General features: G+C 44.1%; 1 protein-coding gene across 4 annotated transcripts in view; it reads right to left on the reverse strand.

Moving 5' to 3' along the window:
* The window catches only part of shank2 (SH3 and multiple ankyrin repeat domains 2), a 314619-nt gene that overhangs the window by 207997 nt on the left and 84567 nt on the right, over window positions 1–22055 (reverse strand). For all 4 annotated transcript variants that reach the window (XM_023950566.1, XM_023950561.1, XM_023950563.1 and 1 more), the window contains exon 3: window positions 3135–3362. In XM_023950566.1, the coding sequence (XP_023806334.1) occupies window positions 3135–3362 (228 nt within the window). The remainder of the gene's footprint in view (window positions 1–3134; window positions 3363–22055) is intronic.

Genomic DNA, 22055 nt, shown 5'->3' on the forward strand with positions numbered 1-22055 from the left:
ATTGCTTATTTTTTCTGATCGAGCAAAGCTTACAGAACCCCCCCCCCCCTCCCACACACACACACACACACATACATACACACACTCCACCCCATGGCATACACAATTAATGCCAAGAGTGGCACAACCAGCTTTAAGGGTTCAGGGAGGAAACTTTTTCAAAAAGAGCCAAGCAGCTAAACTGCAGAAATCTCCGGTTATGAAGTCAGGCTGTTGTTTTTCACTGAAGTGGCGTGGAGCTCTCATAAATGCATTTGTAGAATGTCTAAGTGCAGCTCTTTCCATCCGTTCCTGTTGGTAACACGTGTGCTGCAGTGCTAATGCATGTCTATAGCACTGCACACCCTAAAGGGGGTTTGCATCAGGTGCAGTCTGACAGTCAATCTGCCTCGTGGTGATCCGTGCTTCACTAGACGGCTAACATTCGTGACACATCATTTATTTCAAGCTAATCACATACCTGCCACTCATTTACATGTTAATTGGAAAAAGGAGGGCTATTATGATCTCTTTCTTCTCCCTCTGCTTCCACCTGTATTAACTTCCTTTATTGGCTTCATTTGACCACTATCTTCAGCGTCTGCAGTATGAAGGTAAAAATGCTCCAAAACAAACGCACTTGTCGTTTTAATGTGGGAACTTGTAATATAGAATGTGTAAACTTGTGCATCAAAAATCTGCATCTGTGTGTAAAAATCTTCAGCTGTGAAGTGACAAATTTCCAATTGCATGTGTTCATTTAGAGTTACAACTTCAAATCTGTGATTCCAACTGCTCAAATGTGCTTCTGCGTGAGCGTGAATCTGCTGGCGCAAATCACAAGAGCGCTACAACTGCGGTCTGAATTCTGACACATTCCTTGCGAGAAACTTGTGTCTAAACTGATCTGTGTCCGATAATGGAACTAGGGGGGAGGGAGGATAAGAGGAGGCGGAGTCAACCAATCAGAGTGCAGCGCTCAGAGGACTTGGTAAAGTTAGAAAGATCTTCACAGATTCAGACTTCCTGCTTCAATAACTCTTCTGATGAACGTTCAAATGTGACAGAACATCTCTCAATCATTTTGTATTAACACTCGCCGAGCTCCGCGGAGGAAGGAGAGGCCGAGAATTCCAGCCGTCGGTCAGCGGGATCCTCGCCTCTTCTTTCCTCCGCAGAGCTCGGCGGCTGGCCGGTCGCGTACCCAGCGACACCACGCTAAGCCCTCGCTCAGCGGCCAGACGCCGATTTCCGCGGAGGACGGAGAAGCGAGGATCCCGCTGACCGAAGGCGGAGCACGCCTGTCGCTCTACAAGTGCGTTCGTTTTGGAGCATTTTTACCTTCATACTGCAGCTCATTGGTTCATTCTGGTCAGTTGGTGGGTGTGTTTCCATGTGCAAAGGTCACCTGTTTTAAGGGAACCTGTTTGGTGGTTCAAATGCACACGAGGAACCAGGTTTCACATTATCTGTCAGGTACATGACTGGTTAGGGCTCACAGAACGAGGTCACTTGCAGATGAACTCTGGTGTGGTTCGCTTCAGTGTGAATGCAAACAGACCTTCCACAGACCAAAGAGGGGAAATGCAGTCCATTTCATGTGTTGGGAGGACGTCAAACAAACACAGCATGAATCTAAAGACTCAAGAGTCATGAAGAAGTTTGAGTAAAGGTTTGGGTAACGGTGGTGCAGCAGCCGCTCCTTCAGACATGGCAGTCAGAGGACGAGCGGGGTAAGCTGCTGTTCTGACTCTCTTTTCTTTTGTTTGTTATTTTCACTAGCGCCCCCAAATGAGCATCTACTGGAAGTGCATGACTTTCCCATGGGGTTCTGACCACTTCAGGCTTCATTTCTCTCATGAGAGGGATGTCTGTAAAGGCAAAGCATATGAGGAGGGGTCCATTTATCAGCATTCCCCAAACATTTGACCTGAGTTTATGGGACTGTTTCCATGTGAAAGCTTCAGTTGGTCTAGTTATTGACTGTATGTGGGAAGTGGACTGAGTGACTCCTCCCCTCTGACGTTCCAGACAGTTAGTACCAAAATCCCATAGACTTCTATAGAGAAATAAAAAGCTGTTACTCTGTCATTCTATTATATTATATTATATTACCTTTTTTTTAACACGTTCTTAATAATCCTTTTAATATTTTTTCTTTAGTTCAAGTTATTCAAGTTAAAAATGGACTAATCAGATGCCTCACCAAAAGCAGGTGGAGGCCCCTAAACCCAACATTCAAAACATTTTTAGGGGTGTGGTCTTCCACTAAGCTCACTTCTGACTGGTGAGAGTGGTTGCCATAGAAACAATGACTCAGACCAACTCGGAACGATCCCTCCTCACTAACGCTGTCTGGCTCCAATATGCCGTTGTTTGTATTGCCAAAAAATGGACCTCATTTGCTTTGACCCGGAAGTACAGCTTTTCTTTTGGGTCTGACCCACTCAGTCCAGGTCTTTGATACAGTCAATGGGTCTGATTCATGCTCTGCAAGCGCAGCTACTTTTGAACACAGTTCCAAAAGTCAAACTCAGGCTCGCAGCTCAGCAGACAATTTTGATAGCAGTGGAGGTGGAGAAAATCAGTTTTCCACCATTGTGTGGTTTGATAATGCATTGTTTTCACGAACATCTGGAGGGGGCAGGCGAATGAAAATGAAGGATGTGTGCAGACATGAAGGCTTGTGTAAAGCAGAGCGCTGATTCCCACGATGCTTAGAGCGTGTGACATATGCAGCAGTGATCCCTGCTCCAGCTTGTAGATTCCCTTGAATTTGCTGCTACTGTGTTTAGAAATGTTGGATTATTCAGACTCCTTTGTAAAAGAAGAGCCACTTTTAACACAAAAAGCTAAACGTTAGGCTCTGGGAACCAAATAGTGATGTGGAGGAGCTTGTTGATGTTGTCATTAGTGGCAATGTGTTTTTTTCCCTCGTGCTCTTCTGCACAAACATTTTCAGAGAGCGTGGCTAATGCTCGCTTAGACTGATTTTGACCTTTGAATGAAACCCTGTGAGGGCCTCCAGCGTGAGTGCTTTCCCAGCAGGTCTCACGCATTAGCTAAACTGTGAGGTGTTGGCGCTCAGGGGGGATCGGCATCCCGTCAGAGCTCTGGTGCTGAAAGCTGCCTCTTGTTCAGACCATGTGACTCACCGTCTGCTGCAGATCTGGGATGAGGATGCGGATGACCAGGGAGTTGGTGTGAATGTCGTCCATGTGGTTCCGCGACGGCTCAGCGGTGGCCCTTATGGTCTCGTAGATGGTTTCTTCGCGGGAACTGTCTGAGGCGCAGTCGTCGGAGTAGTCTGAAAGGCTCTCGGCCATCTCATCCTCGCTGGAGGTGGGGCTCTGGGGCATAGTCAGCAGGCCGGGTGGATTCAGCTGGGGCACAATCAAAGAGAGCAGAAAAGTCAGACAGCGGTTCATTAGAGAATTTTCTAAATTCCCCCTCCTCTCATTTGCTACCCCGTGTCTAAGGAGAGCCCCCAGTGAACACGCTTCTTATTTTTGGTTCATCCACTTTGAGCAGCTTGGACAGTCAAACACAGCAGGTCCCAGATGACAGAAAACGACAACCTGGACGGGTTTAAAACAGGTTTAAGGGAGCCAGCACTGCACCTGCAGGCCAGCACATCACACAAAACGCAGCAGGTCAAGTCACTGCGCTCTATTAAAGTGAAACGTCAAAATGATTTATGGATCGGAAGCTGAAACACACAACATCTCATCAGTCACTGCTTCCAGCTGCGCTCCCTGGGCTCACCTGGACAGAATGAAGACATTCAGTTACCTGAACATTTAGCTGGTAAAGCCTGCAGGTCAAAGGCTTCGCTGCAGGACTGGAAGTTATGCATTCACCATCAGCAGGAGCTCCTGCACATGCTCAGACTTAAAGAAGCTGTTTAGTTTGCTGTGTTTCATTAGCTGGAGCTGCAGCGGGTTCTGAGCATGCTCAGTTTGAACAGATACTTGAAATAGTTCATACAAAACCAAAATAATGTGACTTCATTACCAACATTTAATATTGGGGAACACAACAAACTGAATTTTGCGGCAGGTGTTATGTAAATGTGGTACATTCCAGTTAACCTCCAAATGTGGGTCATGTCAGAACCCCCCCTCCCCCATCCTCTAGATCAGGGGTGATCATTACGTCGATCGCGATCACAGGAAAAATCTGTTTCAAAGTGGAATAAATGTTGTTTCAGATATTCAGCCTTTTCTGGCATGTTCTGCTTGGTTTAGTGCAGCAGCTGCATGGAGGTGTTTGAGGTGCAGCATCTGCCAGAGAAAACTAAAGGTTTTACTGAGAAAAAAGAAAGAGCAGCCTCAGCCAGAGAGCCCCTGTATGCACCACAGCCATTTCCATCTGCAGAGCCTGAAGTGTCTGTGAGGCTCATGCAGGTAAACACCAGCCGAGAGTGCCATGGTGCCATGACATGCACGGCCCCCCCAGGCAGCTGCAGATGAAAATGGGTTCTGATAAGAGCAGGTGAAAGTCAGCCTTCCCTTTCAGTGAGGCCTCATTTTTGGTGTTTATCTGTTTGGGGATCATCTTTTCGGTCGCTTGGAGCTCCCCTACCACCACAAAAGGAAAAAGAATGCTTTCCAATTAGAAAGCATTCTTTTGTGATGTTTTGGGAACAAACCTGAACTTCAAAAGCTGAATGTTTGGTTTCCATCAATCACCAAGAAATTAGTGCAAATTAAAGTCCATTTGAGTGTTGTCTGGATGTCTCTGCACTGATGACAACAGAATGAGCGTGGATGAATTAGGAGCACAAACAAATGAGCCTTGATTGGTGCCGAGATGATTAAAAGTCTTCATGGGCTCACTTGGCATCACAGCGCGATGCTGTGAGAAGATTGTGCCTATGGCAACTGCTTTTGTTCATAGAAGGGTGTCATTTTCACACAGAGGGGTAAAAAATGCTGTCTGACACTCTGGAAGTGCATGTGCTGGTGTTAAATGTATGAATGTGACAAATCAATTCTGCATTGTTTAGCTTCTTTTGTTTGGATTTGTGAAAAAAAAACCTTTAAAAACAAGAAGAAATTGATGTTTTTTTATTAAACGGTGACAAATGGCTCGAGCTTGAAATAGAGTTCAAGTTGACTGATTTTAGTTTTTCATTGCTTCAATGTGTAACAAACATGTTTATAAGTACATAATGACTACAACATGAGAGTCGTAGCTCTGGTGCTGTCAAAGGCATGTTAACGTTGGGAGTGGGGTCATCTGGACCCCACAAGACAGCAGAAGGGCTAGAACAGTGGTCTCCAACCTGTTTCAGGTCACGGACCGGTTTCATGTCAGACCGTCTTTTCATGGACTGCTCTGAATGAGGCTGAAGTTTGGGTTTAATATTTTTAAGCTTCAGGTTTCTGAAAAAATCATTTTTCTAATAAAATCCAACTACAAGAAATGTTTTAAAAAATCTGAAAACATTAGTACATTTTTTTTTACATACGATGAAGATTCAATGAAACAAAGTTGTTGATTTATAGAAGTTGTTTCTGATTTGTGTAAGTTTTTTTTTTTCATAGAATGCCATTATAAGACTGAGAAGTCAATCCAATCTCAGATCATCTTTCAGGGCAAAAAGATTTGGTTTTTACATAAATAATGATTCACTGTGAATTTTCTTTTTACTTGTCCAACAGATCACAGCTGAAGGACTCTTGTGTTGGACATACTTTACTGTTACAACAGCGGTTTGTGGATCTTCTGACACACAGGATGTGTATTTGTATAAACATCTTTTTTTAATTTAGGCTCTATTTAAGTTGATTAAATTTTTTTATTTATATTTGTTTTGTTGGAATGGATAGAAAAGAAGAGAAAGAAGGGAGGGGCATGGAAAAAAGCGGGAAAAGCGGAGTCAAGAAAATCTGGAGGATGATTACAGAGGTGGTGGGGGGTACAATCTTTAAGCAACAAGATGTGTTGGTCAAAAGGGGCGGGGCCTGTCAACAAAAATACTCACGTATAACAAACATCCCCGTTGGCCCCAAAACTCTTCACATACAACCAATTCAACATGTACACAACACGACTACAGTTCACACAAACCAACACGTGTGAAGCATTTCATTCCGTCACACACACTATTGTGCAAAGGTGAGCTGACACCTGTGCTCAGGTGGGTGTTTATGTTCTGCTGAGGTGGATGATGGAGAGTGCCCAGCCGCCCCCACACCAACACCCCTGCAGAAGGGGCAGCGGTAGCCAGGTCCCCCCGACACGACATGACACAGCAGATAAGAGGGAATCCGCCAGGCGAGGCAGACAGACACCAAGACCAGGGCCAGCAGGACAGCCAAAGGACCCCCCATGCCAGAGAACAGGGAGGCACAGGAGCATAGAGAGTGCAGGCCCCAACCCAGCCAGCCAGCATGGGAGCCCACCCCCGGAGAGCCCCCCCCCCCACACACACACAGCCCAGGCACAAGCCAGGGCCCCCCGTCAGACGTTCCATCTGTCTGACTGATCTCCCAGCTCAGCCGGGACCTCAGTTCTGTTCAGCTTCGCAGAGTGACTGACAGTTGTCGGGAGATTGGACCATTCAGCTGCACATCAGCCTCATCAGCATGCGACTGCAGCCGCCGACACCCCCAGGCTCCTATTGTACAACACGATCACACCAAAGGGCTGCTCCAGGGAGGAAAAAATGTTTGTGGCTTCTTTGAACTTCAACTTTGTGATGAAGATGAGGACGTCAAAGTGGATGCTGACAACCGAACACTACATTTGTCTGACTTTTAAGGTGTGAGGATAAACAAAGCAAAATAAAATGACACAACCGTCATAAAACTGGTATTTTCTAAATATAATAATGAACATGAATCCACCGTGTCTGCATCTTTAGTATGTGTGAAACACTCAGAAGTCAGTGGCCTCGGCTTCTGCTCTTGCTGTGAGGCAACCACTGCACCTTCATGCAGCCATTATCTGTCTCTAAAAAAACTGACACTACCATGACAAGTTATGTTTTGTTGTTAAACGTTGTTAAATTATGTTCATGTAACAACATAACAATTAACTAATAAAGCTTTTGCTGAGCCCCAACCCGAATTCTTCTTCTCCCTACCCTGCTGCTTTGACTGGTTCCTCTACTCCACCAAGTGGGGGCTCCTACACCTCTGCGGCTGTGACCTGCTCTTCTCCTCCACCCAGCAGCGCCTGCTCCAGCTCCAGCCCTGATGCTGTAACACCTATAAGAATAGAGGAAGTGTGCATAGAGCTCAGGAGGCTCAAATGGTTGGAAATCTGCTGGTCCTGATGGAATATCACCACGGTTGCTAAAGGACTGTGTGTCAGAGCTGGCGGTGCCTCTTCAAACCATCTTTAACAGGAGTCTTCAGACAGGATGTGTCCCTGGCTTGTGGAAGACCTCATGCCTTGTCCCAGTGCCCAAGGTGACAAGGCCTGCAGGGATGAAGGACTATAGACCAGTTGCCCTAACATCTGTCATAATGAAGACTTTTGAGAGGCTACTACTCCGGAGGCTCAAACCCCAGGTGGAGGGGGCGCTGGACCCCCTTCAGTTTGCCTATCAGGACAGTATGGGAGTGGAGGATGCAGTCTTTTATATGGTCCATAGGGTGCTCTCCTTTCTGGAAGGGACTGGCAGATATGTGAGGGTGATGTTTTTCGATTTCACAAGTGCCTTTGATACAGTCCAGCCTCAGCTGCTGAAGAGGAAGCTTGAGAGGATGGGAGTTGATCCAGGTTTTGTTCGCTGGATCCACAACTATCTGACTCTTAGGTCACAGTTTGTCCGACTAGGAGACTGTGTATCTGGGACATTGAGGAGCAACACCGGAGCACCACAGGGAACTGTACTATCGCTTTTTCTCTTCACACTCTACACTGCTGACTTTAATTATGCATCTGCAGCTTGTCATGTCCAGAAGTATTCGGACGACAGTGCTATTGTGGCGTGTGTAAAGGGAGGGGATGAGAGTGAGTACAGGGAGCTCATCACCAGATTCACCTCCTGGAGCAGGGACAATGGTCTTGTGCTGAACATATCAAAGACCAAGGAGATGATTATTGACTTTAGTAGGAAGTCCTCCCACCAGCCAGTGATCATTGATGGAGGGGGAATCGAGGTGGTTGACTCCTACAAATACTTGGGTGTGCACCTTGACCACAAACTGGACTGGTCGGAGCAGGCTCATGCTCTGTATAAGAAAGGGCAGAGTAGACTGTTCTTTCTGAGAAAGCTGAGGTCCTTTGATGTATGTACTGACATGTTGCTCCTCTTTTATCAGTCGGTTGTGGCGAGTGCTGTCTTCCATGGGGTTGTCTGCTGGGGTGGCAGTATGACCACGAGGGATTGCACTCGATTGGACAAACTGATTAAGAGATGTGCATCTGTGATCGGGAGGAGGGTGGACTCTCTGGGATCTGTGCTGCAGAAGAGAATGAGGGCTTTGACTCAGAGCATCCTGGACAATCCCAGACATCCTTTGCACAACACGATGTCAGGTCAGAGGAGCACACGGAGTAATACACTCCTTTCACTGCGCTGCAGGACAGAGCGCTTTAAGAACTCATTTGTCCCTACAGCTATCAGGCTGTTTAATGAACCTGCCTGATATGAACTGATATTATTTTGTGAACTGTCTTTTTACTGTTGTTTGTTGTGTGTGGTTGTGTGTTTTGCTACCGGACACCTGAATTTCTCCTTTGGGAGATTAATAAAGTTTATATCTATCTATCTATCTATCTATCTATCTATCTATCTATCTATCTATCTATCTATCTATCTATCTATCTATCTATCTATCTATCTATCTATCTATCTATCTATCTATCTATCTATCTATCTATCTATCTATCTATCTATCTATCTATCTATCTATCTATCTATCTATCTATCTATCTATCTATCTATCTATCTATCTATCTATCTATCTATCTATCTATCTATCTATCTATCTATCTATCTATCTATCTATCTATCTATCTATCTATCTATCTATCTATCTATCTATCTATCTATCTATCTATCTATCTACCCCTCCAATTGCAGGGGCATTTGGAGGGGTAGGGGTGTACAAAATAGTTTTTTTTTAAGGTGAAACCCTACTGGTGGAGGGACGCAGAGCCCAAACAACCAAAAAAACAAAGAATTAGCACTAAAACAAATCCTGAATGTCGCATGTAAACTTTGGACCAATCACTAAACGAAGTCAGACAAAAATAATATGTGACGTCAACATTAGTCGCAGGACCCCAAAGGACCCCAAACAGGCATTGCAGGCCGAATACTTTTGGTACTTACACCGGCAGCTACATGACCCTGTGACCCCGAAAGGGAACAGATAAGATAATGAATGAATGAATAAATTAGCCATACTATCTTATCCTGGCATTCTGTGATTCTAATGCTTTTCCAGTTTGGTTTGATTCTTTTGATAGTTTTTAATTTCAAGCTTTTGAAACAGGCGCAGTAGGAGGAAAAACCACAAAGTGAGCCATGTCTGAAAACCTTGAGTCTTAGCGCCACAGACAGGACTGTTGTTAGTGGGGGATCTCTACCTCTGCCCTGCACTCAACCAGAATCCTAAACGCTGGATTCTCAAACATAACCAAGCTGTTTGGCGGACGCATCTGGCCATAGACGAGCAAACAGGGCTACACCCAACCCCACCACCTCCATCTGAACTGACATCAACACTCGGTGGGGGTGTGGCCAATACGATGAGACAAAAATGAGACTCTCTGAGCACAGGCTTGAGAACAGCACCAAAACAATGAATCCTTTCTGAAGTACAGCCTGTCAAATGAGCTCACCAGAAAACCAACAGCTTTGCTACAAACCTACAACACTGTAAAATCAGATGACGTTAACGTGACGTTCCATCTGTCTGACTGATCTCCCAGCTCAGCCGGGACCTCAGTTCTGTTCAGCTTCGCAGAGTGACTGACAGTTGTCGGGAGATTGGACCATTCAGCTGCACATCAGCCTCATCAGCATGCGACTGCAGCCGCCGACACCCCCAGGCTCCTATTGTACAACACGATCACACCAAAGGGCTGCTCCAGGGAGGAAATTCACCTCCACCCGCCGCTTTTATGAAAGTTAATGTAGGAGTGCATAATCATGACCACCGCCTCTAATTGAACACACGGCGCCAGAGAAAAGTCCGTCGACACTCGGCCATTTCTCCTCATCAGCGAGTCATTCTTTTCTGCAAAAGTCCCTCACTTCATTCAGAGGTGTAATTGAAAGGATGAAAGGCTTTTTGTGACTTACTGGAGGTCTTGTGGTCGCTCAGTGTGTGTGTGGCGCTCCGTAATGAACACAGTCATTTGCTTGGATCTGCCCTCTCTGTGGATGTGAGAGACAGCAGTGTTCTGCTGTCTGATGGAAGAAGGTGAGGATGACGGTGGACATCTGTGAGGACAGCACCCACACTTAGTGCTGGGAGCCATTAGAGCAGAAAGAATGCGACCATTGTCTGCAAACAGTGGTGTTTAATGGCTTTTCACACTGAGAAGAACACGGCCGTCAGCTTTCATGGAGGGAACTTCACCAGCTCTGTAAACGTCAAATCAGATTTCTGCAGAACAGAAACAAAGGAACACTTTTGTACAGCTGGATAAAAATGGCAGCTGGACACAGCAAACGAGCCGGAGCCCATTCAGCGACCGTTTCATTCAGATGAACGCTAGCAAACTCAAACCATAAAGCCTGAAGGGAGTTCTGACCAGGACAGAAAAGTTTGCCATCGGCCTCTCCCTTCAGGGGTCGCCACAGAGAATCACTCTGGAACCTCTCCAACCTATTCCAGGCTAGACCGCTTTAATGTAGACAGAATTTACTTGAACCAGCTTCCTTAACTTTCCTTAACTTTTGGGGGTAAAGTTTACCATCACCCAATGATCTGCAGCTGCTTTGAACTTTATTTGTTCACTAGGTTTCCATCAATATTGGATTAAGATTTTCTCTTAACCCATAACTGTCAAAGTTGAAGATAAAAAAATCAGACGCCAACTTCAGCCTCAGCTAAATTTTAAGGTGTGATGGATAAATGCCAAAAGATAAAGACAAATATAACAAATAATGTGTATTTTCTAAATATAATAAATGTAAAACTACCCTTTGAAAAACTTTATTAGCACCCTCATTGTAACATTACACTGTTGGATATTTTCTATTATTATGATCTGTGGGAATAAATGTCACAATGAATCCAAGCAAGTAAAGACTCCTGGTTTTTGTCTCTTTTATTTTGAAGTGGAAGATTCCTCTTCTGTTTCCTCTCTGGATATTTTCTGCCAAAAAAAACTTTATTCATGTGTTTGTTTTTTTTGTTTACTTTGCAAGGTTTCAATTTAGCGTTCGATGCAGTCGCTTTAGGAAAGTAGCTGATGGATTTTCCACACGTGACGGACTTCAGTGTCACTTTAGGTTGAGAAATGAAAGAAGTATGTTTAAAGAATTTTCTAGACAATATTCTAGCAGCAAAAGAACACTTAGGATGAAATAAAGAATTTTTTTAAATGTTATATTAGCTTAACATTTCTTAGTGTACACAACAAAACAATTTCAGTCTTTGTCAGTGCGTAAAATCCAGGTTGTTTTTTCCCTGAAAGGGTTAGACCTTTGCAGAGTTTCTCAACAGAAGAAAAAGTTGAAACTTCCACTCTGATCATCTTCTGATCTATTTTCAAAGTTTTCCCAGTGGTCCATTAATTAGAATTATTTATGATTCTGCTGTTTTTAGCCAAAATCTTAATACCTGTTGTTTTCTAGAACATAGTTTCTGCAGAGCGGCAACCCCCCCCCCCCCCTCGCCCCCCTACACACACTCCCCTCGCTGTTGCTGAGAGCTTCTTTTTCAAACTCTGTCTTTTCCTTTGCTCCTGATTCACAACAATGTGAACAAAGAAATCCTTCAGAAATAAAATGAGGTGTGTAATTTTCTTTATACTCTAAAAAGCAACAAGATCATGTAAAAAACATCAAAACCACTATTTTCATCAGAGTAGGTCTTTCAGTGAGTCAGGGAGACATCTAAAGGTGACATCAGAGCTTGTTCATCATTGATTTCAGCTCAGTCAGAGGAAAGATGGACGTCTTCCAGAAAACATCAAACCATTTTTGTTAATTCTCAGAACAATAATCTAAACTTTTGTAAACATGCTGATGAACATGTGACGCTGAAGCTGTGGAAACGCGTCACTCCCAGGTTGCCCTTAAAAACCAAGGCTCCTTCAGACAGAGATGGGGCTGTGAGGCCAGCTTGGGAGGATCTCAGTTTTTCTATTTGCTCTTTTGTTTTGTACATTTACTCAGGAAAAGCCTTGAGTTCCATCCACAGCAGCTCCTTTGATTTTTATTTATGCATGTATGATAAAAAGTCTCTGGCGTGGCCAGACTTGCTGTGATTTATGTACCTACATAGTCACAGAGATGAACTTTAACGGACCTAAGTTAACCAAAGCAGAACAAAACCCATCAATCAGAAAAATGAGTCCCTTATTTGAGGCTGAAAACATTGATGCAGACGTGAAGCGGCTCTGAGAGTTTCTGTTCATTTGTGATATTTCAGTGAATGCTGTCCTTCTGCATATTTCACATGATTAGTTTGATCAAATGTCACTGACCCATGTTCATCACTGACTGCACAAGACGAGGCACGCAGGGCTCAGGTTCAATTCAAGATAGAAAAAAATCCTAAAGAGAATGATGCTATACCCTGAGCACACAGGAAAGGCTGAGGGATGTAAGGTAAATGATCCCCTTCTCCTCCGTGGTCTCATGTATACGAACGAAGAGTCGCCCCCACTGTACCCATGCAGAAAGGCCTCGTCTCTTCTCTGCGACGGCGGTGCGAGCGCCTGGCAGCAGCACAGAGAATGTGATGGCGTACCCTGACGGTTTCTTTTATGGGGAACAGTGGAGAGGGACAAAGGAAGAGCAGAGGTGGAATATAAAGGCTGTCTGAGAGGGGCTTTTACTTTAGTGCGACCCGTGGAAAGGGCTGTGTATTATCAGCTAGAAGGAATTACCTCAAGTCATCCGTTATCAGGCTCTGCAGGACACGACTGAGTGTCGGTGACCTTGGAAGAGCTCAATTTAAACATTTTCTTCAAGCCCAAACACTTTTGTAAATTTAAGGTCCCCCATGAGGATTTTTTTCTTCCATATAACCATATCCAGTGGTGTTTTAATAATAATTACGAAGATTATTGGCCAAAGTCCCACAACTTAAATGTCTTAAAGTCATTTTTCATGTTTATCTGAAGCCTCTGTTTCCAAAATCCCCTTTCCATGGGCGTGGCCATTGAGGAGCTGAATAGCTCTGCCCTGGAACCCCCCCTTTTCGGACCCTGTCTCCTGCAGGGACCGGGGTTGGATGGGCCAGCGGCTGGTGTGGGTGCGACTGAGGTGTCCGGGGGGGATACTGTGCTCCAGATCTGGCGGCTCACTCTCTGTGCGGTGGGGGAGTCTGTAACACCCGTGTTCTGGGGGTGTGGACGGGGTTCCCTACATCACGGCACCAGGCTCCCCCAAAAATGTTCCATCGTTGCTTATAGCAACTGGAGCCCTGTCCTCTTCTTCGCCATAACCCCCCCTGGTCATAGGTGACCACCCTCCCCCCCTGGGTGGCTGGTTAAACCTTCTGGTTAAACCCGGGCATGGTAGATGTTTTATTTGTTTATTCCAATCCCATGAGTTCATGTCTGTGTGCACAGGGAGGTGCCGTGTGATGTGAGTGACGTGTGGCAGGACGTTTTCCAGGGGTACTGTGAATGTGATGTGTGTACGAATGTGTATGAGCATCAACGCATATATAAATGACATATGACACCATTCCCATGATTTTGTATTATAACCCCCCCTCATATTGTCTGAGCGGCTAAAGCTAAAAAACGTTCACATCTATTACAAAAGGGTTTTTTTTATTAACAAACTGAAAGAGTAACAAAAACCTGGATGGTAAAAGCATAACATGTGCTTCACAAGAGGCAGTCAGCTGCAATCTGTGTTTTTATTTGATGGACAGGACTGAAAAAAAAGGCTTGGAATGACTTTATAATTTAGGCTAAATTGCAGCAGCAAGCAGCTGTGGCTCAGTCAGAACTGATTTTCAGCTATAGCACATGCAGATTGTTAAATTCACTTGCACACGGAAAACAATGAAATGCCAGAAAGAAAGTGACTTTTATCAAGTAATTTCCAACATCGTGCGGCCAACAACAAAATGCAGCCTTGGTCGCACTTAAAGTATGTCTTAATGGAGTTACTGCTGTTTCAATCTCACCAAACATTGTTGATTTATTTAAGACACGCTTCATCTCTCCGGAAACACAACACTTCTTTTGCAGCCGCCCGGTGATGCTCTTCTGCTTCCTCAGCTGAACAACACAGATGAATTTTTAGGCTTTTGCTGTCAAACTGTTGTCACGCACGGCGAAACTTTTAGTATGACCCGACTCTGGGCTCAAACCCATCCAATCCCAGGCCAGACACTCTACCAGTGTTTTCATGCTTTGATGTTCACACTCATTCAAAGCCGTGGTTGCTCTGGAAGCCCCTCGGGATGTGAATGCTGAACTGCAGCACAAGAACTTATCTGCTAATCCATTTTTAATACTCGTTGAAGTCTGGATTTAATTAGCTGAATTTAGGATGATTGATCACTGGTTATACAGAGCAGCTGAGCAGCAGAGACAATAGCTTCATCCTACGTGCACACTAAAGTAAGAAAGGGTGTAGCCAAGCAGCATGAAGGTGGAGGGAGTTTTAAAGCCTGATCACACACTAGATTTAAATGTTTTAGAAAATACATTTTCACAGCTTAAACGGCGCATCTTCATCTGAATAAAGCCACCACTTTGCTCCCATTAACAAACAAGCCTTTGTTTCTTTGTTCTCAAGAAAATACTGTTGGGTTTTTATTCCTGAACATCCATCTCTGTAACAAGGCAGTTATCACAGAAGCAGTTTACAAAACATGGCTTTACATTAACATTAAAAGACTTGTTAAAAAAGAGCTGCTTCAAAAATACAATAAATAAACCTTGTTCCCCAGTTCCAGGAACGACTTGGATTAGAAATAACAAAAAACTTGCAAGAGTCCCCCTTGTTCTGGTATATTTATATATATATTCGAACAGAGCCACATCTATCCCATTGCCGTCTTTTTCCAGTAGCCCACTTTCCATCAGGCTGCTCTGGTCCCCCAGCACCTGACGCAGACCTTGTTTGGCCGGACGACGTCTGAGCTGGCATGACGTGTGGTTCATTGTCTCTCATGTTGTGAGGTAGTCGGTAGTGTTAAGGGTCTTGCCCAAGGACCATCAGTGGGTGATGTTATTGCTCGCCATTGTTATGGCAATTGCCCCATTTCCATGCTAATTGATCAATTTCCATTGCCATTAATTGTTCATTCTGCCCCCGGGAATCGAACCCTGGTTTCCTGCATGACAGTCCTGCACCTTACCAACTGAGCAGGTGGAGGAGTGGCTGCGACAGACACCTGGAAAGACTTCAAACCTCTCACTCCAGATAAGCACAGTGCTAGGAACAGCTAAGATACTGCGCAGGACCCTCAAGCTGCTGGAGGACCCGAGCTTGGAGGAGAAAGCACCCGCGGAGGGTGAGAGGGGGGTTGTATGTATAATATATATATATACTGTAAAACAACTGCCTGATTCACTTAAAAATCTGCTTTTCATAATATGTCTGTATATTTAAGCATTTAAAATGAGAACTTCACAATGAATTGAATCGAATTTCACACACTTACATAAACATATATATGTATAAAACAACGCCCCTCTTACCCTCCGCGTGTGGTTTCTCCTCCAAGCTCGGGTCCTCTACCAGAAGCCTGGGAGCTTGAGGGTCCTGCATAGGGCTGCACGATATGACGAAAACTCGCGATATGCGATATCAGTGATTAATATTGCGATAACGATATAATTTGCGGTATATAAACAATTAGCAAAACAACCAAAAATATTATTCCCATTCCATTACAACAGCTTAAAAATTATACTACAAATGACCCTTGTTGACATAGGAGGCGAACATACAACATAATAGGGTGCCATCCGATTAGTTAACAACGTGAAAGGGTCCATCTGATTGGTCAAATGCAGAAAGGGATTCTTTCAATCCATTAAACACTTCAAGCTGCTATAAGATTGTTTGGCCACATCTAAGGTAACCATTTATTGCAAATTTGCTGTCTTTTGCGATATGCATATTGCACAGCTTGATATTGCGATAACGGTAAATTTGCGGTATATTGTGCAGGCCTAGTCCTGCATTATCTTATGTGTTCCTGTTCTTTTCTGGACTGGGAGGTCTGAGGTCTTTCCAGGTATCTGTTGTAGCCACTCCTCCAGCTTGGGGGTTACTGCTCCAATTACCACAGGCACCACTGTCACCTTCACTTTCCATGCTTTCTCCAGTTCTTCTCTGAGTCCCTGGTATTTCTCCAGTTTCTCAAGTTCCTTCTTCCTGATGTTCCCATCGCTTGGCACTGCCACATCCACCACAACGGCTTTCCTCTGTTCTTTATCCACCACTACAATGTCTGGTTGGTTCTCCATTACCATCCTATCAGTCTGGATCTGGAAGTCCCACAGGATCTTTGCCCTCTCATTCTCTACCACCTTCGGAGGTGTTTCCCATTTTGACCTTGGGGTTTCCAGTCCATATTCTGCACACATGTTCCTGTATATTATTCCAGCCACTTGATTGTGGCGCTCCATGTATGCTTTACCTGCCAGCATCTTACACCCTGCAGTTATGTGTTGGATTGTTTCAGGCACTTCTTTGCACAGCCTACACCTTGGGTCTTGTCTGATGTGGTGGATCTACACCTTGGGTCTTGTCTGGTGTGGTAGATCTACACCTTGGGTCTTGTCTGGTGTGGTGGATCTACACCTTGGGTCTTGTCTGGTGTGGTAGATCTACACCTTGGGTCTTGTCTGGTGTGGTGGATCTACACCTTGGGTCTTGTCTGGTGTGGTAGATCTACACCTTGGGTCTTGTCTGGTGTGGTGGATCTACACCTTGGGTCTTGTCTGGTGTGGTAGATCTGAGCCTCTATCGCTCTTGAATTTTATGTGTAATTATCCTAAGTTTCGTGTTTGTATGAATGTATAACTGCTGATTGTATCGTTTTTGTGTAATATTCTTACTTGATTGCTTGAAATAAACCATTTCAAATCAAATCAAATTAGAGTGTCTGATCAAATTCACAAACCAATAGCGTTTGGGCATATTCTTCAAGGCTTAACAAATCCAACAATGATGGAGGTACCAGCTAGATAGGTATTTTCTTGTCTTTGTATCATGGTAAATGGCGTATACCTCTATAGTGCTTTTCTACCTACAAGGACAAGGCGCTTTACAGTCACAGACCCATTCACACACTGGTGGCCGCTCCGCTGCCAAACACAGGTGCCCGCCTACCACCAGAGGCAAGGTGCGGTTCAGCGTCTTGCCCAAAGAGACTTCGACTCATGGGCGTGCAAGGCGGGATTTGAACCTGCAATCTTACGATCATGGGTCGACCGCCCTACCGCTGCCCCATGTATCATGTCATGATACATGGGGCACATGATACACTGATAATTAGGCGCTGCAGTTCTCTAATAAAGCATAAACACCAAATAACTTACAACCAGTACACCCGGATTTAAGGATAGCTGTACTTTAACTCTTTCCACTCCTTTGTGTCTTGATAGTGGCAAAAAGGAGTGAAGTAAGCTGCTAGGGCCTCGTCCAGGTATACTCCACAAGCTAGATTTTCCAAAAACAAAGCATGGAGCAGTCCCGTACATACTGTTGTTGACGCACAGGAGCCTGGAATTTTATTTGTCACATTACTTAGGGCTGGATGTTAAGGGCTGTTAAAGTTTACTTGCCTTTCCTAAAGTCTCCGATCAACTCTCTGTGTCCCTGTTGCCTCCTCTGCCTGCTGCCAGTCCACTGATCCAGCTCAGCAGTTTGCTCGGGGAGTGAGACCGAAACAGTTGAGTCAACATAGATGCTCCGCAAACACAGATGTCACAAATCTCAGCTACAGAAAATCCCAGCAAAGCTTTTTCTGGTCAACCTTTTAGAAAGCACAGAGACACAAAACTAAAAAAAAGGAAAGCAAGAATAAAACGCAAAAATAGAAAAAAACTGCATCTCTGAGAGCTTGACGGTATTGCAGACACAATACGGCGGCCGTGGGGCAGCAGTAGGGCGGTCGACCCATGATCGAAAAGTTGCAGGTTCGAATCCCGCCTTGCACGCCCATGAGTCGAAGTGTCCTTGGGAAAGACACTGAACCCCACCTTGCCTCTGGTGGTAGGCAGGCACCTGTGTTTGGCAGCGGAGCGACCACCAGTGTGTGAATGTGTGTCTGCATGGGTGAATGGGTCTGTGACTGTAAAGCGCTTTGTCCTTGTAGGTAGAAAAGCGCTATAGAGGTATACGCCATTTACCATTTACATTAGCGCTATTATTGCCTTCAGTTTAATTTGCAACTACAAACCCAAAAAAGAAAGGTAAAGAAAGGTGAAGCTCCGAGCTCCAAGGGAAGTAACGTATGGGATCCTTTAAGGCTAAGAATGACCCTAAATGAACAATGCAAAATTGCATTAATTGCGATTAGATTGAACTGGTCATTTGTCAGGCACGATTGTGTAACTGACAACAGGGATCAAAGGTCCACTTTGAACATTGTCCGATCTATTTTCAAATCGTTCCCAATGGTCTTTTACTTATGATGATGCTGTTATTAGTCAAATGTTTTTCTTCTAGGACATAGTTTCTGCAGGGCAGCAGGATGTCATCAGAAACTCCCCACTGAGCTTTAGGCGAGACTTTTGGTGTGGAAGTAAGCCCCCGCTGATCTCACATCACCTATTTGTTTACACTCTCTCCTGGTAACTTTCAGCCCCTCACAATCCAACCTAACATTAGCGGTGTAACAGAAATGGCGAGCAGTTTTGAGCCAGATTCCAGCTACAAAGACATCAATGGATGCAACAAGTGAATGCATCAGAATGGAGCGTAGAAGGGAGACTTTGACCCACCCATTTCAGTTTTTACCTCACAAAACATAGCCTTTTCATTTTTTGTCTGCTCCTGACTCCCCATTATTTGACCAAAGAATTACTCAGAAATGCAGTTTTAATCTTAATTTCTTTTACATATGTTCTCCGTCATGAGAAAAATGCTAGAAGAAAATGTTAAAAACATCAAACACACACATTTTATCTGAGTGGGTCTTTAACAGCAGATTAGCGTTAGGATTCAGTGTGTGCTGTGGAGAGTAAAGAAGGAGCTAAAGATTGGGGTGTTTCAGAAACAAGGCTTTAAACAATATAATGTCAGAAAAGTCATGTCATTCCAGCAAACACTATGCATTCTGGATCTGGAATGACAATGGACTACACCCTGAAGAGAGGCATAGAAAGGTGGGCGTAGGACTGTCACTAAGAAAACATGGGTTTGCCTCTCAGGGGGCAGTGAGCTAAAAATCCACAGTGGGTCTTTAGGCAAAACCCTTCACACTGCTACCTAAATGGGTCTCCCGTTGCCTTGAAAATACAGGGTGGTGTCAGGAGGGGCATCCGGTGTAAAAAGTATCTGTGTGAAGCACGGAAAGTGGAATTGCTGTGACGACCCCTAACAGGATAAGGTGAAAAAAAGAGAGGCATGGACCGTAGGGCGTGGATAGCTTTTAATGCTGTCACCTAAATGGAGCATCAGCCAAGCTTTTGCAAATGAGTCCATGTGAAAGAGAAGGCTAGACTGCAAATACTTAAATGTCCTGGTTAACAAGAGGTCCTCAAGAAGTGAACTAGCAACCCGATGATGTCAGGAAGCATGTTTGGAGCAGTGGAGATAAGACTTGTTAACCTAACCAAATGATTCATTTACAGCTGTGAATGAATGGTTTCATGTTGGGCCTGATTAGTCCCTGTGTGGGAAACCACCTGACCAGGACTGTCCAGTGCTGTTGGTTTTCTGCAAGCAGATGGAAGTGCTTTCATGCATTTTCATGTAATATTTCCAAGTCCAGGCAAATCCAGAGGGTTGGGTCAGGAAGAGAACCTCCCATAAAACAGAAGTCAAATCATGGGGGTGATTCACTGTAGTGACCCCCACAGGGGATAGCCAAAAGGTAAAAGAAGCATAAGAGGGTTAAACATTTACAATAACATTTATTTGACATGATACCAAAGACTCTAAAAATGGGACCTAGTGCCTCCCTGCTTGACACTGGATTGGGGGGGGGGGGGGGGGGGGGGGTTAATAGGATTTGAACTTTAACTTTGACTTGTTCAAAAAACTGCTAATGTTGAGCAGACAAGACACATCTAAGAGCAACAGGATCAAGGAGAAAAGTAGGACCCTCCGAAGAAGGAAAACAGGTATTTACCGGTAAGTAGTTTGTGGAGAATGTTTCCTCATTTATCACTGGGTTACGTTCCAAAAATAACCCGCAATACGTGAAAGTCTGTAAATGTTTACGGCTGTAAACCTCTTCACTACACATTTTCACTCTTTTCTCATTTGTTAAAATTCTCAAAGTTCAAACCTTCATAGGAAAATTATTCCAGTTTTATAGAAAGAAATCAAAGATCTAATCACAACTGAAAATTTAAGTAACTCTGGAAAACTGATCGTATTCTTTACAGACAAGATTTATAGCCAATCAGGATCCAGAATTCAATGCCCTGTTTAAAAAAAAAGCACCAAAGTAGCATAGTGAGACTGCCAAAAGTCAACCGTGATATAGTGAGGGAACAGTGTTTGAAACTTAATCAGTGTTGTATTCAAATTTCCCACTGCAGGTGTGATAAGGGGGGGGGGGGGGGGGGAGTGTATTCATTGTTATTATCACGTATTCAATACTGCTGTTCTAAAATCTAATAAAAACAATTTTGAAAAACAAAACTTCCCACTGTACTATTTAGTGTGAAAGCTGAGGAAGATTATCAGACGTCTTTTAGCCGTCGAGTCAACCCCTTTGGAAGAAAAAGAAACATTTAACAACGTTTCAATGTCTTTTGTTTTGAAATAAAAAAACAAAAATCTGGAAACACGAGCAGAAAGCCAACAGCTCGCCATGAAGAATCCTGAATGAGCATTGAATCTTCACCGATTTCTATACCCGTTTATGTTGTGAAAGAAAAAAACAGCAAAAATGGGAAAAAAACAGCAAAGTTGTGAATGCAGTCATTTAGCAGAATGGCTTACTGACTGTTCAATATTCTTGGGTAGAATACACATAGAGCCCAGGCAATGAAATCTTTTCCTGCTGAAAGGCAGCCGTGCAGTCTTTGGTACTTTCCTTTAAAAAATTCTGCAGTCCTTGTTGTAGTAAGAGGCTTTGACGACTAAAAAGGTAGAGAAAGGAGAGCATTTTCTCTGCTAAACCTCACACTACGTCTAAATTCTTTGGTTCCAGTAAAAGTTTAAAGAGTGTCTTCTTTTGTGGCTTAGGAACTCATAAAGAGACGTTTGTAGACAGGTTAACTTTACCTCATTCATGTGCTAAAGGTCAAAAACAAAAAAGCTTTCTCTGCCCCCCCCCCATTGTTAAAAAAAGACAATGAATTTCCAGTATGTAACAAAACACACAATTGTGCATTTTCGTCCAATCAGAACCCTCATGCTAACACACACCCACATACAATCAGTTTTTCATTTCTGTTCATTTACCACCTACTGTTTAATCAGCACAGAGCGCACACACACACACACACACATGTGAACTCGGTTATGTCCTCTTTGGGGACAGCCGCTTGCCTTCCTCTGTCTTTATGGTCTGAGTTTGTGGTCCAGGTTCAGAAACGACGGTGTCAGCTCAACTCAAACAGTGCTGCAGGGACAAAGGCAGTGTCTGAACACAAACAGAGATGTTCAGGATCACATGACTCTGAGAAATGCTGCATATTTTTTCTCCTGGGATTTTCAGGCTCCACTTTATTTGGGAAGGTTGTTTTTTTTAGGAGAAAAGAAATAAATGAACAAATAGAATTTGGAGAAAGTGTTTGTCTTTGATCCACTGTCAAGATTTCTGCTTGTG

Source organism: Oryzias latipes, chromosome 3 (assembly GCF_002234675.1).
Source record: "Oryzias latipes chromosome 3, ASM223467v1".
NCBI lineage: Eukaryota > Metazoa > Chordata > Actinopteri > Beloniformes > Adrianichthyidae > Oryzias > Oryzias latipes.